The following is a 17,740-nucleotide window of genomic DNA, read 5'->3' as shown; positions in this document are numbered from 1 at the left end:
CCTAAAACTCACTTAAAACTAATGAAATATATAAACTTCACTAATAAACAATTAGCGCTTAATTAAATAATTAAGTTTAAAAAAAAGTTCGGTTCAATTAGTGTAGTAACTTAACTACCAATTAAAAAATGACCTGGTATAAGTGCTTCATAGTCTGTAGGATCATTCGATACAGCGATTAACGGCTTAGAGATTAGGATGACTTCAATTCTACGCATCATTATGGATAATTCTTCGAATTTTAATAGAGCGCCTTTGATGACATTGTATAGATGTGACTTGACTTCTACTTCCCAAAAACCACTGAAATGGGTAGCCGACGGATGGATGAAATACCACATGACACCTTTTTCTGCCAAGTACTCGTCCACCGATTGTTGATCACTGACTTGTTTAAAATACTTCTTCAACTTAGCGTCTGCTCCAGTGACGTTTGTACCATTATCGCTATACAAATTAGTACAAAAACCACGACGCGACATGAAGCGATGTAAAGCTGTAATGAAAACATCAGTTATCAAAGAACTAACTACCTCAAAATGGACAGCTCAAGTAGCAAAACGAATGAAATCTGAAATATATGCTTTAATTAATACCACTTTTGATTGCTATGGTGCCACAAAAGTTAACACCAGGTGTACTGAATGGTTGATCGATAGTAACACATTGACGAGGTAATGGTGCCATGAGTGAAGCACTAAAATTTGGCTTGAACCGAAAACACATGACACAGTTATGAACCACACTTCGTGCAGTCGATATGCCATGAAGAGGCCAAAAGACTCGTGCATATGAGCGAGTAATCCTTGAGGTCCGATGTGGAACAGCTGTTTATGTCAGTATTCAAAGAACTACTTTACCATTTGATGGAAGTATAATGGGATACTTTGAGTTACATGGAAATATTGAATATGTCAGCCGACTTGCCACACGTATGAGTCCTTTATCATCCACAAATGGTCGCAAAATTTTTAGACGTCTTTTCACTGACACTATTCTTATAGTTTTTAAATTGGCGTATTTTGATGCAAATGCTACTTGTTGAGCAAACACTATTCAATCAGTTCGAGCATCCCTTAACTCCCTTGCATTTAGGTAATATTGGGTATGTATTAAATATATAATATAATTTAAATTTTTTATCCCAGGCTATTATATTATAACAGATAATATATTTATATCTAGGCGAGAGGAAGAGTACGGTCGAGAAATATTTAGTTATAAAAATATTAGCATCCACTTTTCATCTCCTGTCATTATTTTAAATTGTTAATAACTTCCGAAATACTGGGCCAAATGTTGTTATCGATCAGTCATTTTTTTTATGAAATAAGCTAGTTAATTTTGTATATTGTCATTTGAAAAAATAAAGTTTACACCCTTCTACCTACCAAAGTCAGCCATTCATTCCTTTATTTTAAGAAAGTTTTACTTCATCTGTAGACCTGAAACAGCCTCACTATTTGTTTTTTTACAACTGGCGAGGTATCGTGGAAGCATACTGATCCCTTTCTACAGGAATTTCCTAGTTATATTTGTTAATGAAAATACTGTTATAACTCAAAAATCGGGGATTTTAGCACAATTTCAATTTAGAACATAATAATTAAAAATTTATTTTAATCTTTGAAATTGATTTATTTATTATATCATAAGATTATTAGTAGTTTGAACACACCCACGAGATATGTGTATCTCATTTATTTGTATAAAATTTAAAAGTAACAATTTTTTCTAATGAAATTAATGCGCAATATTTTTTATTTTACTTAACGCGGTTTTTATTAGTTTTGTAAAGTGGCGTAGATACAGGGAGGGTTTAAACCCCCCCAGAATAAAAAAAAATCATTTATAAATAAAGTAGAGGTACGATTTAATATTATTTTTTTACATTTTGTTAATTTATCAATTAATTTTAAATAAAAAAATACATCTTTAAATATTAATTAGTCAAAAATTTAATATGAAATAAACCCCCTCCAGAAAATAATTGTATCTACGCCACTGGTCTTGTACATAAAAATGTAGCGCTATTGATAAATCTAACATTTAAGCAAAATTCAAACTACCAAATTTAGTATTAAACCAATAACTGCCTATCTATTGTAACATTATCTTTTTTGTGACTACAATCATATCTTTATAATGTAAGTATACTCAAAATAAAAGATAATTATTTATTTAAAAAAACTCCAGATTTGAATAACTTCAAAATACAACTATATATTAACGTATTTTAAATAAAATACTATACTTAAAGCAATACTGATAAAAAAGAAAAATTAGTTTTGCACAACAATTAATTAATAATCAATGATTATCTTTTTTTTGAGAAAAAGATAACAGAAACGCGTTTTTGATATTTACTAGAGGTACAGCACAAATGTATCAATTTTGAAACGAATGCCAGAACCATCAACCAAAGTTGATCAGCTTTAGTCAACTTTAAAAATACTTGTAGTGGGAGGAATTCATGTTTATCAACATTAGTTTCAATAAGATGGGACAACCTGTTACAAAGCCTATGAGATAATGTCTTTGCAGCGTGAAAAATTCAATGATCGTGTGATATCACTCCACAGCGAACATGGTTAACCCCTTAGATCTTGTAATCTGATACTTTTAGACTTTTTTTTATGAAGATATAATAAGTCACATGTAAATGTTAACAAACGTACTATTGTTGAACTTGTTAAAACGGAAATTAAACGAGTGATGAGTGAAATTTACGGAAACGTTTGTAGCCGAATGATCGTAAACTTCAACGAGTGGTTAGATTAGGTGGAATAGATGTAATATTTTACCATAAAACCGGAAATATTTACGAATGTATGTATAAAAAAAAAAATTTTTATTTGATTCATTTTTTATGGTTATGGCATTTTCAAAAAATAGTTGTTTGCGCCGCAATCTTTATTTAAAAAAAAGGGTTTTTACCATAACATATATAATTCTTTTTATAGAAATTCCTTTAAGTTTATAAAAAATAAATGAAAAAAAAAATTTATTCGTGTATAACAAATGTATTCATTATTCTATTGCATCTGAAGTTAACTTATGTTAAATAATACAGATATCAATAATTAGATAATAATAATTTTAAGTTACCAAGGAAAAATACTGAAAATTATACACATTTCTTGACTCATATTACATTTACGTTATTATTTTAAAAATATTTTTAGTTTTTTTTTTTATTAATCCCATTTATCTTGTAACGAGTCACAAGACGAATCAAAAGAACTGAAACAACTTGACAACATATTTGAACGTCGTAACATGGCAATGGCTAATGGATCCTTTTCTTTACAATCTAACTTTGGCTTTTCCTTAACCTTTTCTAAACGCTCAACAAACTAAATAAAATTTTAAAATCAAACTATTGACTGTTTATTATACGAATTTCGAAGCAATTAATTTAAATGTTAATTAAGGTGAATAAAATTATTTTCAATAAAACAGAAATTTTTAATTTTTAATTATCTTGGAATGTAATATGTGACCAATTAAACTACAAATTAAAAATGCAATAAAAATAGGCGATTGTAGAAAACTTGTAATAGAATGTAGGAACTTTTAAGCTAAGTATATATGCGTGATTAGCTTAACTAATCAATAATTTATGTACAAATTATTGATTAATTACACGAATTACGGAATAATAAAATGTAAAACGTCAAAATATTCAAACTATTTTTTTAACCGTCAGAAAAAATTAATTACTAAGTTATTATTCTACATATTAAATTATAAATATTAAGAAATATATATACACAGTGATTGATTTATCATTGATGATAAGATTTCTTCTAAAATAATAAAAATGCTGAAATATAAATTCAGGCTTTGTTGATTTTTATTTATTTTTTTGTTGAATAAGTGGTTGAATAATTTTTAAATCTATCCTTTATTCCTTTTAAGAGTATCAACTTTTTTTATTGCAACATACATATTTTATTAGTTAAAATGTTAGAAAATAATCCAACTAAGAAAATGACAGACCGATACCAATTTTGAATTAGTCTTTCATAAGTTATGAATATTTTTATATATTGGTGGGAAGATTGAGGCAAAATTATGAGTAATGATAAGAATAACATAACCTCGCCTATGTATAAAATACTTAGTAATTAATAAATCAAGAAATATATAAAAAGAATATTTTAAAAATAATTTTCTTAACATAATTTCTTTTTTTAAGGAATATTGAATGTCTTATATTAAAAGAATCACCTTATTTATAAGAGTGACGGGTTTATCATAAACCATTCGATTACTCTTAAAAAAANAGGGTGTTGAATTTTTCTGGAGGGATATATTTAATACCCTTCTTCAAAAAATAATTTTTATATAACAATGCATGTAATTTTGCTAAATTTTTGGGCAAAAGATCGTTGTCCCCTTTACTTTTTACTTTTAGTACCCCCAAATATTTTAGTGAATCTAAATTCGTTTTAGGTCATTTAAATTTTATTTTATAAATATATATATATATATATATATATATATATATATATACCTTTAATTTTATTTTTTGTTTAATCTCATCAGTGGAATTGGATGGAAGAGCTGATTTATTTTAAATTTTTTTAATGTTTTTCTTTGTTTTTACTACCGGGTAATTCGTTTCGGAACTGGTTTAATAACCTCTAAAAATTTGTTTTACTTAATTAAAATTTAGGTTATCATGCTAGGTATTAAATTATTAATAATAAAGTCAGCTTAATTACAATTAATTATATTGAAGTTGTTTTAATATAGTTAAATCATCACAACATTATCTCATTATAATCAAGAATCATTTTTTAAATTATAAACCATTTAAAATTCCGTTAGGTTTACAATTGTCTTAAATATATACTTTTATTTTTTTCAAAAAAGAATAATTATTATTCTTAATGATTCTAAGTTTAAAAAATTATGAACTTTTGAGTATGAACTATTAAAGATTAAATTATTTATTTTAAATACACTCAGAAAAAAAACGTTCCATGCTTTAATGAAATTGAATCATTGTTATTATGCCTAGCGTATTACTTAGTAATAACGCTGAAATGAATTAAAATAATAATTTTTCTTTTAAAATAAAACCTCACTCAATAAATTTAAAGATTTTTTTAATGACAATTTAAAAATACCGTAATTAAATCAATAAAATATAAATATTTTAAACAAAGGAGTCCATTATTTGTTTCATGCACACAATTTACTTGAATGTAATAAAAATATGTTTTTTTTAAAGGATAGGGTAATTAATATAACCAAAAAGTTCTACGCTTCTATCATAGAGAATCTTTATTTTTAAGTAAAAAATGTTACTTCAAATCAAAACTAAATTGAATTAAAATATTAATGTTTTACTTAGACTAAAAGTAATTATAATTTTGATTTAACGGAAGTTAAAAAATTAAATTGTATATGTTGCATCATAAATAACTAATTTTTACTATATTTAATTTATACTGGTCAAAATATTTACTATGGAAACGATAATTCATGCAACGACGTAATAAACAAAAGATTTTATCGTCACTCGAGTTGAAAAATTCGTAAGTTTTAACGTTTAAAACAACATCTCTGTGTTTTTGACTATAAAAATTTTTCTGAATATTTTCAATTCATCACCTACGGAGCCTAAAAGGTTACAACACTTTGTCTTTGTGAAAATGTTGATCCAAAAAGACCATTTTTATTTATTAGTATTATCGTTCGTAGTATATTTTTGTACTTCGAACGTGTACATTAAAGCTTTCATTTTTGTATACGTGTTTTTGGAAGCTTCGCCAAACCCACTACAAAATTCTCAAGTAAGTAAATCAGTCAGACGAAAAAAACTTACATTAAAAAAGTTAGAACCTGTATCGTTGCCAGAGGATCACGAAAATCAATTATCCGGAGAAAAACTCACTTTGAATTCGTGTCCCACAACATTACCGTCGACTTGTACGTCGAAAATTAGCTCACCACCACTTCCATCAGTCAACACAGAACATCATGCCCCAGCTCCTGTGCCAATAATGTCTCCTCCATCGATACCGTCCTCTATTCCAACACCTCCCTCAATGATATCAGGATGTACATCTACAAGTCGCACATCCTCAATCAAACCCACGGTCGTTAAAACAAAAACAATCAACTGGACTAAAGTTAACAACCAAAATATTGAAAATTCTTTGTGGTCGACGTTGGAACCTCTGCATCTTGCAATTGAATGTCAAGATATTGTAGAGTTGTTTGGTGAAAAACCGCGATCCAATACATCGCCTATTCAAAACGCTAAACTTAAATCTACTGCGACCAACGTTTTAGACTCTAAGAGAAGTCTCGCGATTAACATAATGTTAAAACAATTAAAATCAAAGCCTGAAGAATTTTTCAAGTGTTTAGAGGATGGAAGTATGATTGCTATTGAAAAATTAGAAGCGGTAAAAAGAATATTGCCCATAAGCGCTGACTTAAAGGCTATTGAAAAATTCAGCGGAGACATTATGACACTTGGCAAGGCGGAACAGTTTTGTGTTAAGCTTAACGAAATTCCGTATTATCAATTGAAAATCGACCTTACGATGTTAAAGGAAGAGTGGCCTTTCATATATTCGGAATCTCTTGAGACATTAAAAAATTATCAACAAACCTGTTCCACATTAATTAATGACAAATCGTTGACACAATTTTTGTCCGTTGTATTACATTTAGGCAATAAATTGAACGCAGTAAGTGTGAATGATATTTTTATGTCTCTATAATAAGAATCATTTAAGTATGAAATCAATACGCATTAGTATGTCGTATTAATTTTATACTCAAACGGCATATATAAAAAAAATACACCAGTTTATTAGTATACACAAAGTTGTTTAATATTTTCTCGTTCATGTATTTTATTATTCATGCTTATTTTATTATTTATTAATTATTATTAATCGAAACTACAAAATTAAAAAAATATGTAATATTGTATTTATGCTGAAAAATTAAATAAATAAGTTATTAATTAAAACATGATTATGTTAGGGAAGTTATGCTGGTGAAGCAAACGGTTTCACGTTGGGTAGTTTGCCTAAACTGATAGGTACTCGGTCTAACAAGCCAAATGTTACCTTCGTCCACTTGGCTGTAGAAATGGCTGAAAAATGTACAAATAATACTTTTAGTTTTTTGAATTTGCGTTCATCATTGAACAAACTGTCAAAAACTTCATTTGAATGTTTGGAAGCTGAGCTTCGTAATCGTTCTCGCCATATAAAAAACTTTAAATCTACACTGGCACAAGAGAACTATTCTCAAGTTATTAAAAAACATCTAATAGAGTTTATCTGTCAAGCAGATAAGGATATTGATGTACTTAATGATAATTTTAAAACAACGGTAGATCTTATAACAAATTTAGCTTCTCATTTTGGCGAGAACACGAAATCTTTTAATGTGGAAGAATGTTTCTCTATACTCGATAAATTTTTTGAACAAATTCATATTATTATTAAAGAAAATGAAAACAAAAAAGCTCATACTGAATCAAATGTTAACAATGATGAAAAGAACGGTATTGCATGCAAGTCTGTTGATACCAATTTTAATAAAAATACACATTCCAGATTCGAGGACAAGCAACTTAGTAATAGAGAATTGCTTATGAACCAAATTAAAAAAGGTTCTTTTTCGTTAAAAAGCATTCATTGAATCAATCCCTACTTATGAAAAATGTAATTTGAACATTTTTTTCCTGTATAATTTATATTTTTATTTTCCTGATTAAATATTTCACTTATTACGATTTAATTTTTTTTTTTTGAAATATTTGTTATGCACTCATGTATTTTATTTTTCTATTTTGGTTTTTACTCAATTTTCCTTATACTTATGAATGTTTTTATGTATATTTTCGTATTGCGAATAAAAAAAATTATTGTTAATATTTTGGTTACAATTAATGAAATACTGTGTCTTTCAAATCTATATCAAATTTAACTTTTTACTGTGAGTAACAATATTAAAAAACCCAGCTCAGGGGGGTCGCGGCACAGTGGTGACGTGGCATAGTTGGTACAAGTATAATGATATCTGACAGTAATTAAAATCACTATAAAAAAAAACGCTTCGATGCAAATCTTTAGATAGTGTTTAATTTTAAAAAATTGGTGGATTATTCCAAAAGCTCTGCTAGTTCATTATTAATATCCTAATTAAGATAAAGTATGTCGAATGAAAAAGGAATTATTAAAAAATATTATTTCTCATAAAAAAATATGTCATAGCATTATAAAGTTAAAAATGTAAAAAATAAAATCGAGAATTTTCACACAATAATAGCATTCGGTAGCCATTTTCACCGTGAAGATAAAATAAAGTCCGAAATTTTTTTTTCGCATAATAAAGTAAATTACATTAGCTTTAATTTAAGATAAATATAAAAGTGTCAGACTTTCCGGAACACTTTCAAAATTTAAGTTGAAAAAGTAAATTTTTTGTTAAAAAGTGGTCATTTTGTTGACTATAACAAATAATATTTCACCAAAACATAAATATATGTATTGTGTAAACAATAAAGAAGTTATTTAATTAAGAAATTTCTTTTATATAAAGATTAAATACAAACTAAATGCAATTTAAATTTTACTCTATTTATATACGAACAAGCAAATCAAATGATTAATAAATAAATAATATTATTTATACTGTAATTACCCTAGTAAATAAACAACTATTAATTTCACCAAAATCACTATGATAAATGATTATTATATTCTTAATCAATTTAAACCACCGTTTTCTCTTTTTTAGGCAAATCATATAAATAAATAATTATTAAATATAGTAATACCTTATTTAATCGTATTTAATATGTTATTTTTATATATTAGTTGTTTCGAATACATTTTAATATTTATTTCCAACTTTTAAAATTTAATATAATTTATTTAATATAATACTCGTGGTATTTATCGGTATTAGCAGTTCTAATCGAAATCATCCATACAATCGCTAATAGTGATTAATAATTTAATAAAACTTAAAATCAATACATTTTAGCTTTGATGCGAAGCTGAGAATGTATTAATTTTACTATGATGTGTTTTTTTTTTTTGTCTGTATACACTCAATCTCGCTCTCGCTGGACCAATTTTGATGAAAGATATGTCAAAAGATCACAAATCGTATCTAGTCGAAGACATTACCATCAAAATTTGAAAAAAAATTCCCTCGTTCCCCGTAAACGAGGGAAATCCCCCAAAAAATTACAAATTTAAAAATCGCTAATTTTCGACATTTTTTCAATTTTTTTTACTTAAAATTGCCATAACTTTTTTAAAAATGACCGAATCAATACAATTTTTTTTTTATAGATACCTTAGATATTTACCTATCATTTTATATATTTTTGTGAACATCTGACCCTTTAACAGCCCACAGGAAGAGTTTCAAAATGGGAACTTTTTCAACTTAACTTTTGAAAATGTTTCGGAAAGACTGACACTTTTATATATACCTTAAATTAAAGCTAATGTAATATACTTTAATTTGAAAAAAAAAAATTTGACCTCTGGACTTGTCTTCATGGTGAAAATGACTACCGTATGCAAAAATATGCTATTTTTGTGAAAAAATTCTTGATATTATATTTTACATTTTTTAATATTATGATGCTATAACTTTTTAAAAAATGCATGAATCAATTCTATTATTTAATAATAAATACTTTATATATACCTCTTTCATTCGACATACTTTTTTTTAAATCGGATCATTTCCCTTTATACAGGGGGGGGTTCGAACCTTTAAAAATGCGTATAGAAAGTAGAACATTTTTAGCTTAACTTTTGAAAATGTTCCGAAAAGACTGACACTTTTATATATATCTTAAATTAAAGCTTATGTAATATACTTTATTTTGAAAAAAGAAAATTTGTCCTCTGGACTTGTCTTCATGGTGAAAATGACTACCGTATGCAAAAATATGCTATTTTTGTGAAAAAATTCTTGATATTATATTTTACATTTTTTAACATTATGTTGCTATAACTTTTTAAAAAATGCATGAATCAACTTTATTCTTTAATGATAAATACTTTATATATACTTCTTTCATTCGACATACTTTTTTTTAAAATCGGACCATTTCCCTTTATACAGGGGGGGTGCAAACCTTTTAAAATGCGTATAGAAAGTAGAACTTTTTCAACTTAACTTTTGAAAATGTTCCGGAAAGACTGACACTTTTATATATATCTTAAATTAAAGCTTATGTAATATACTTTAATTTGAAAAAAAAAAATTTGACCTCTGGACTTGTCTTCGTGGTGAAAACGGACATCAAAGTTAAAGAAAAACGTACGATTTCCGTGAAAAAAATCTCGATTTTATATGTTATATTATTTAATTTATATTTTATATAACTTTTGGAAAAATGTATGGATCAATATTATTATTTTTTTATAATAAATATTTATATACCCCTTTCATCTGGCACGCTTTTTTTGTAAATCGGATCATACCCCTTTAACAAGGGGGGTCAAAACTTTAAACATGCGTATTGTTACTACGATATTTTCAATTTAATTTTTGAAAGTATTCCGGAAATACTGACACTTTTATATATATCTTAAATTAAAGCTTATATAATATACTTTAATTTAAAAAAAAAAATGTGACCTCTGGATTTGTCTTCACGGTAAAAATGACTACCGTATTCAAAAATTTGCTATTTTTGTGTTAAAATTCTGGGTTTTGTATTTTATTTTATTTTAAAATACTTGACAAGGGCAGTACACAGATTTTCATAAATATTAGATAAATAAAACTGATATAGCATAGAAAGTTAAACTTATTTAAATTTTTTTGCTATTTTGTAGTCGAGAAATATAACTTTGAAATTTAAACTAGCTTAAATAGCTATTTTTTTAGCCGATGGTAGTGACGTACGGTTGCCAAGTCGATAAAATTTGTATTATACGCGTTGGGGGTATAAGGTTCCAACCCGCGTATGGCAATGAACTTCTTGCATTTTTTCTTAATTCTTTTAGTTAGAATAATAAAGTTATAATAAATTTTCAACTGCTTTGATTTTTATCTCATTTAGATTCAATAACTTCAATATAGATCAAGGATCCCATCACTGTAGTCGCCGCTCGCAAGAAGAAATTTTTTATTCATATTAAAATTATTTTACTATATTTTAAGTTTTAGCTTCGATGCAAAGCTGAGAAGATATTTTTTTGTGACTATCATTTATTTTCTCTGCTCTAACTTGACCTACTTTTTTCAACGATACGTCAAATGATTACAATTTGTATCTAGTTGGAGATATTACCCTCAAAAATTGAAACAAAATTCTAATTTATCATTTAAACAGTTACTTATCCCATGTTCTCCATACAGACAATTAAAATCATTCATTTATAATGTTTTCAAAGTATTTATTGACGAATGAATCAAGTTCGATATGATAGGTTTCAATTACAAAATTTAATCATTTTACTGTGTAATTTAATCATTTTTTTCTCTATTTGTGTGTGCTACTATTAGACTATAATATTCTAAATATTTTGACAACATGTTGCTATATATATCACTTCTATGAAAAATTATTGTTAGTTTATCCTGAAATAACAATGAATTTTTAGATTTTTTTAACAACTTTATTTTGATTAATTATTTTAGTTAAAATAAATCATTAAATTTAATTCAGTTCATATTTCAAATGTAGAATCTTTTTAAACACCAAAAGTTACTAGGAAATTATTACTATTATTTCTATTTAAGTTATCTATTACGATAAAAAGGAAAAAAAAATATTGAGCTTTTCTGATAAATTTATTATAAATAGTAATTATAAAATTTCCGGACTGCATATTAATCTTAATAAAACAATTTTTTTAATTCTCATAGAATTTCAAATTTAATGATGTCAATTTCAAATTTGCAAATTGAGCTAAAAGTTATGGTAATAAATAAATTTTTTTTTATTATAAACTTTCACAAAAATCAACTTTAAAGGATTAAAAAAATAGGTTAAATATGTCATTTTCCTTATTTTTAACCAATTAATAATTAAAATCAGTATTAATTTAAAACAACTTTTTTATTGTTCTTAATATTTTTGTATTTGTAAATACTTATTTTTTAATAATATTATTAATATTAAAATTTAGAAGTGATAGAAAAATTCTAATTGCACATTTGAAAACATCTCGAAAAGTTGATTTAGAAAAGTATACTTTTGTTTTTGATGAAAGTTCCTTATTTAAGTTCCTTGTCCAGTGTATAAAAATTATAACTTTATTATAAGTAACAAAATTTTTTTTTTTTTAATTATTGCATCAAGCCCTTTAAATTTTTATACGCGTTTAAAGTAAAGAACTATACAACTACTTCATTATTTTTATAATATTTCTTTAAAAATTACAATATTAAATTATTGAAAATCAATTTTATACTAAATTTAATTACTATAATTATTATTTATTTACATATTATAATATTAAATCAAATAACAAATCGGCATAAAATTAAGGGAATAAGAGTTATTGTTGCTTTTGAAATAATTGATCACTATCTACAGATTTGCATCGAAGCGTTTCTTATGATAGTGATTTTAATCATTGTCAGATATCATCTATACTTGTACCAACTATGCCACGTCTATACTGTACCACGACCCTACTGTGCTACCGTTTATTTTTTATTCTTCTTTAATAAAACTAAAAATTTTTTATTTTAAAATTTCAAATCAGCTATTTTTAGCTCTTGTTTTACCTAAAATGTTGATGATTTGATAACAACTTTAATATTAGTATTAATTGAGTTACCAGTATTTTAGTATATGGATTGGGTATGTACCACTACATAAATATTAGATTATAATTGAGCTATTAATTGTCTTTTTCATTTAACTAAACCTTATTCAAACATTTAACAATTTTGTTATGTTACAGTACTAATATATTATGCTTCTTTTTATAAATAGAATAATATAGAATAACTTATTTATCATGGAACACTTAATTAATCGAAAAATGAAAATATTAAGAATTTTTGATTTGTTTCTTTTAGTTCAATGTTTCTCTCAATTTATCAATCATTAAGTTTTTTATATTCATCTATATACCTTATAAGTTATAAGGTAATAACAACACCCCTAATTAATTAGTTTAGGAGATAATGTTTGGGCGGGGGGCTACCAAACTTATGTCGCTCACCTCGGCACCTGTAAATTCTTATAAGGAATGAGTGGACTATATACATAGGTAGTATCGTCTGCTCATACACGACCTTACTTGAGCCGAAGAGATTGTCTGCAGGAAACAAGAGGGTGTGTGAGACAGGTAATAGATGTAATTAAACTATGAATAAAAAATGATTAGATTAGCAGTTATTACAGAGATGTATTAAAAATATACAAATAAATAAAATAATATTACCACTTTGGTACAATCAATTTACTATAAAAGTTAAACAATAATTTATATATACACATATAAATTTTCTGAACTGCAATAATAATCAATAAAATGTATATAAATAATACATTCTCTAAATAAATATCAAATAATATAAGATCTACCAACTAATAAATATTTTGAACCAGACTAAAATAAACGTATTCACTCAACAATTATGAGACTCTGTAGAACACAAAAGTAAGTAGAATATAAAAAAATTAAATAATAATGATTATATCCCTCTTTTGACATTTATTAAGTTTTAACTTCAATGCGAAGCTGAGAAGGTATTAATTTACTATGATGTGTTTTTAGCTTCGATGCGAAGCGGAGAAGGTATTAATTTTACTATGATGTGTTTTTTTTTTTTTTTATGTCTGTTGCCACTTTTTCTCAGCTCTCACTGGACCGATTTCTTTCAAAAATACGTCAAAAGATTACAAATCATATCTAGTTGAAGACATTACCCTTAAAAATTGAAAAAAATTCCCTCGTTCCCCGCAAATGGGGGAAATATCCAAAAAAATTACAAATTTAAAAATCGCTAATTTTCGAAATTTTTTCACTTTTTTTTCTTAATACTTCCATAACTTTTTGAAAAATCAACACATCTACATAATTTTTCATAATTATCATCTATACTGGACCCAAATATGCCACGATCCCAATGTGCTGGGTTTTTTTATTTCTTTTTGTCTATTACCACTTTTTTTCAGTTTTCACCGAACCGATTTCTTTTAACGATATGTCAAAAAATTACAAATCATATCTAGTCGAAGAAATTACCCTTTGAAATTGAAAAAGTTTCCCTTGTTCTATGTAAATGGGAAATATCTCCAAATTACAAATTTAAATATCGTTAATTTTCGACATTTTTTTTTACTTAAAACTGCCATAATTTTTTTAAAAACGATCAAATCAATATAATTTTTTTTTGATACGCAAGATATTTACCTATCATTTTGTATATTTTTTTTGTAAATCTGACCCTTTACCTGCCTACAGGGGTGATTCCAAATGACAACTTTTTTAAAAAAAATTAATTTTTTCAACTTTACTTTGAAAATGTTCCGGATACTCTGACACTTTTATACATATCTTAAATTAATGATAATGTAATATACTTTATTATGGAAAAAAAAATGTTCGGACTTTATTTTGTCTTCACTTTGAAAATAGTTACCGAATGCTATTTTTGTGTTAAAATTCTCGATTTTATATTTTACATTTCTAATTTTATATTCCTATAATTTATTGAAAAAAATGTACAGATTAATACAATTTTCTTATGAGAAATACTATTTATATGTCTCTTTCATTAGACATACTTTTTTTAAAATCGTATCACTTCCCTTAATACAGAGAAGTTCAATCTTAAAAATTCATATAAAAAATAGAACTCATTCAACTTAACTTTTGAAATTGTGTCCGGAAATACTGACACTTTTATATATATTTTAAATTAAAGCTTATGTAATATAATTTATTATAGAAAAAAAAATTCGGACTTTATTTTGTTTTTATGGTGAAAATTGATATCAAAGTTAATAAAAAAGTTACCATTTTTGTAAAAAAATTCATTTTTATATTTTTAATTTTATAATGCTATACATTTTTGAAAAATGTATAGATCATTATAATTTTTTTGAGATAAGTACTATTTATATTCTTCTTTTATGCAACATACTTTTATTTTAATCGGACCCTTTCCTTTTATATATTATAAATATATTACACTTATAAATCATAAAATTTGTAACCAGAATATAAATAAGGAAATTGATCATGTAGCTCTTGGAATAATCCACCAATTTTTTTAAATTAAACATTATCTACAGATTTTCATGGAAGTGTTTTTTAGGTTAGTGATTTTAATCACTGTCAGATATCATCTATATTGAACCCAACTATGCCAAGTCCCCACTGTGCCGCGACCCAACCATTAAATAAGCTAGTTCATTTTGTATGTTGTCATTTGAAAAAATAAAGCTGACATCTTTATAAGGGAAAAGGGATAAACAAAAAATTATTTGTTATTGATATATTAAAAAATATTATCTAAAGGAAATAAAAATAAAAAAAAAATTCAATTTAACTTTTAATTTTTGACTAATTAAATTGTTTGCTAGTTAATTAGGGGTGTTACCATCTGAGAAATTTAAGCTGACATCCTTTTAGCTACTAAAGCCAGCTATTCTTTCATTTATTTTAAGAAATTTTTACTTCATATGTAGACCTGAAATAGCCTCACTATTTGCTTTTTACAACTGGCTGAGGTAACATGGAAGCATACTGATCCCTTTCTACGGGAATTTCCTAGTTATATTTGTTAATGAATAAAAAAAATGTTAATGAATGCAAAAACCAGGGATTTTAATACAATTTTTAATTAAGAACATAATAATATAAAATTTGTTTTAATTTTTGAAATTGATCTATTTATTATATCATAATGTATTTAAATTAAACTTAAAATAAATAAATTTGGAAACACTTTATAATCCAATTGTAAAATGTTGTCCTTTTTTAATACCATAATGAATCATTCCTTTTTCTAAGTATGCCCAAGCCATCTTTTCAGATGAAAAACCAATCCCAATAGTACCTTCTTTTGATATAGCTATAGCACCTGCACTACCACCTATACGTGTAGATAATTTTTCACACTCGTTTTGAACAGCTAAATTTGGTTCAACACCTTTAAAAATTTATCATTTAATATAATTACACAAACTTGAAATTTAAAAAACATATAAAATGAATAACTCAAATATTGTAACAATTAATAAATATAAAAATATCTTGCCTTGTTCTAAATTAGTCATGATACGTTGAGCCAAACAATAACGCATTATACTGTCACCGTGACCAGTTGTTGAGACAGTACCAACTGCATTGTCACAGTAACCTCCAGCTCCAGGAACAGGAGTATCACCAACTCTTCCAGCCATTTTTCCAGTTATACCTCCAGTTGATGTACAAGATATCATGTGTCCATCAACGTTCATACCAATGGCACCAACTGTACCAACTCCTCCACTTTAATAGCATATAAAGAGTAATTCATTTATAACTTCAACTTTCAGATAAACCCTTACTGTCCAATTTCAGTAGTGACAGGTGAACCACCCATTTTTAAAAAATTTTCTAATGCTATTTTAGCTGCATCTGTCATTAAGTAATCATCACTGACCGTTTCAAATTTCATTTTAGTAGCAAACTCATTTGCGCTTTGACCCATAAGAAAAACGTGTGGTGTATTATCCATAACTTTTCTTGCTAATGCAATTGGATGTGCTATGTTTCTAACACCAGTGACACTACCTGCAAAAATTTAATGATTAGTTTTTTATTTATTAGAATTCAATAAATTCTTACCAGCATTCATATTTTTGCCTTCCATTATTAATGCTTCCATTTCTATCTCTCCTTTTAGATTTAACACAGATCCTCGACCTGCATTAAATGCTTCGTTATCTTCCATACTTTCTACAGCTGCTTGACATGTATCAATAATTGATAATGTATCTGTGTAGACAGAATGTGCTTTTCTTATTGCAGTTAACATGCCATCAAATTTAGGTTGATCTCGGTTATCAGGAATATTTCCAGCTCCACCGTGAATTACAATGATAGGTTCTTTAAACATTATACTTAAAACTTTATTTCATAAATAAAATAATTAAATACGTTTGCAACTTGAACGAGTTATTAAGAAACTATTATGAACACTCACTAGTATAAACATGAAATTTAATATATTTGATTTTTAGATTTATTTAAATTAACATGTAATAGTACATAAAATTATAAATATTACATAACCCACTGATAAATTATAATGCTATAATTCACATTATTAGATTACTTATCTGAATTTTACATTTCAATATTAGTCCATGAATATTAATACAATAGTACTAAAGGAAAATGCTTGTAATTGTCTATTTTATCTGTTTCTTGCTATTAATCATTCAGAACAAATATTTAACAGTACACAACATTATCATTTATGATAAGTATTCAATCACTTCAGTAACATACTGAAGTGTATTTAAATTGTTAACATTGTAGTAGTTACAATTCTTATATAATACAGATAACTTAACGTTTTTGAGTTATAAGCACGTGCAAGTTCACATGTTTACAATATGTCCTTAAATATGTACTAGAAAAAAAACATTAGTTGTATATTAAAAGTGAAATAATAAGGCAGACAACGCTCAAAAATATGACAAACTAATTTTTTGAAGAACAAATGAAATTGATATGCGATGTATATTTTTCACACTTTTTGATAA

General features: G+C 26.1%; 3 protein-coding genes across 3 annotated transcripts; 1 reads left to right on the top strand and 2 right to left on the bottom strand.

Annotated features, from left to right (window-relative positions):
* Window positions 1-110: 110 nt before the first annotated feature.
* On the bottom strand, window positions 111-482 carry LOC126902063 (uncharacterized). Its single transcript, XM_050679086.1, has one exon. It carries the CDS (start codon window positions 480-482, stop codon window positions 111-113), a length of 372 nt encoding a protein of 123 aa, XP_050535043.1.
* Window positions 483-5,468: 4,986 nt separating this feature from the next.
* Window positions 5,469-7,969, top strand: LOC126900706 (FH2 domain-containing protein 1-like). The gene is made up of 2 exons (XM_050676617.1): window positions 5,469-6,713; window positions 7,015-7,969. Exons 1-2 carry the CDS (start codon window positions 5,667-5,669, stop codon window positions 7,678-7,680), a joined length of 1,713 nt encoding a protein of 570 aa, XP_050532574.1. The 5' UTR covers window positions 5,469-5,666; the 3' UTR covers window positions 7,681-7,969.
* Window positions 7,970-15,791: 7,822 nt separating this feature from the next.
* On the bottom strand, window positions 15,792-17,670 carry LOC126901268 (isoaspartyl peptidase/L-asparaginase). Its single transcript, XM_050677651.1, has 4 exons — window positions 16,818-17,670; window positions 16,538-16,763; window positions 16,246-16,478; window positions 15,792-16,137 (listed from the first exon to the last, which is right to left on the bottom strand). The coding sequence occupies exons 1-4, from the start codon at window positions 17,086-17,088 to the stop codon at window positions 15,935-15,937; spliced, it is 933 nt and encodes a 310-aa protein (XP_050533608.1). The 5' UTR covers window positions 17,089-17,670; the 3' UTR covers window positions 15,792-15,934.
* Window positions 17,671-17,740: the final 70 nt, after the last annotated feature.

Source organism: Daktulosphaira vitifoliae, unplaced genomic scaffold, assembly GCF_025091365.1.
Source record: "Daktulosphaira vitifoliae isolate Bord-2020 unplaced genomic scaffold, ASM2509136v1 Scaffold_3, whole genome shotgun sequence".
Lineage (NCBI taxonomy): Eukaryota > Metazoa > Arthropoda > Insecta > Hemiptera > Phylloxeridae > Daktulosphaira > Daktulosphaira vitifoliae.
Note: the sequence above shows the minus strand (reverse complement) of the source record. Positions and strands in the feature narration are given on the sequence as shown.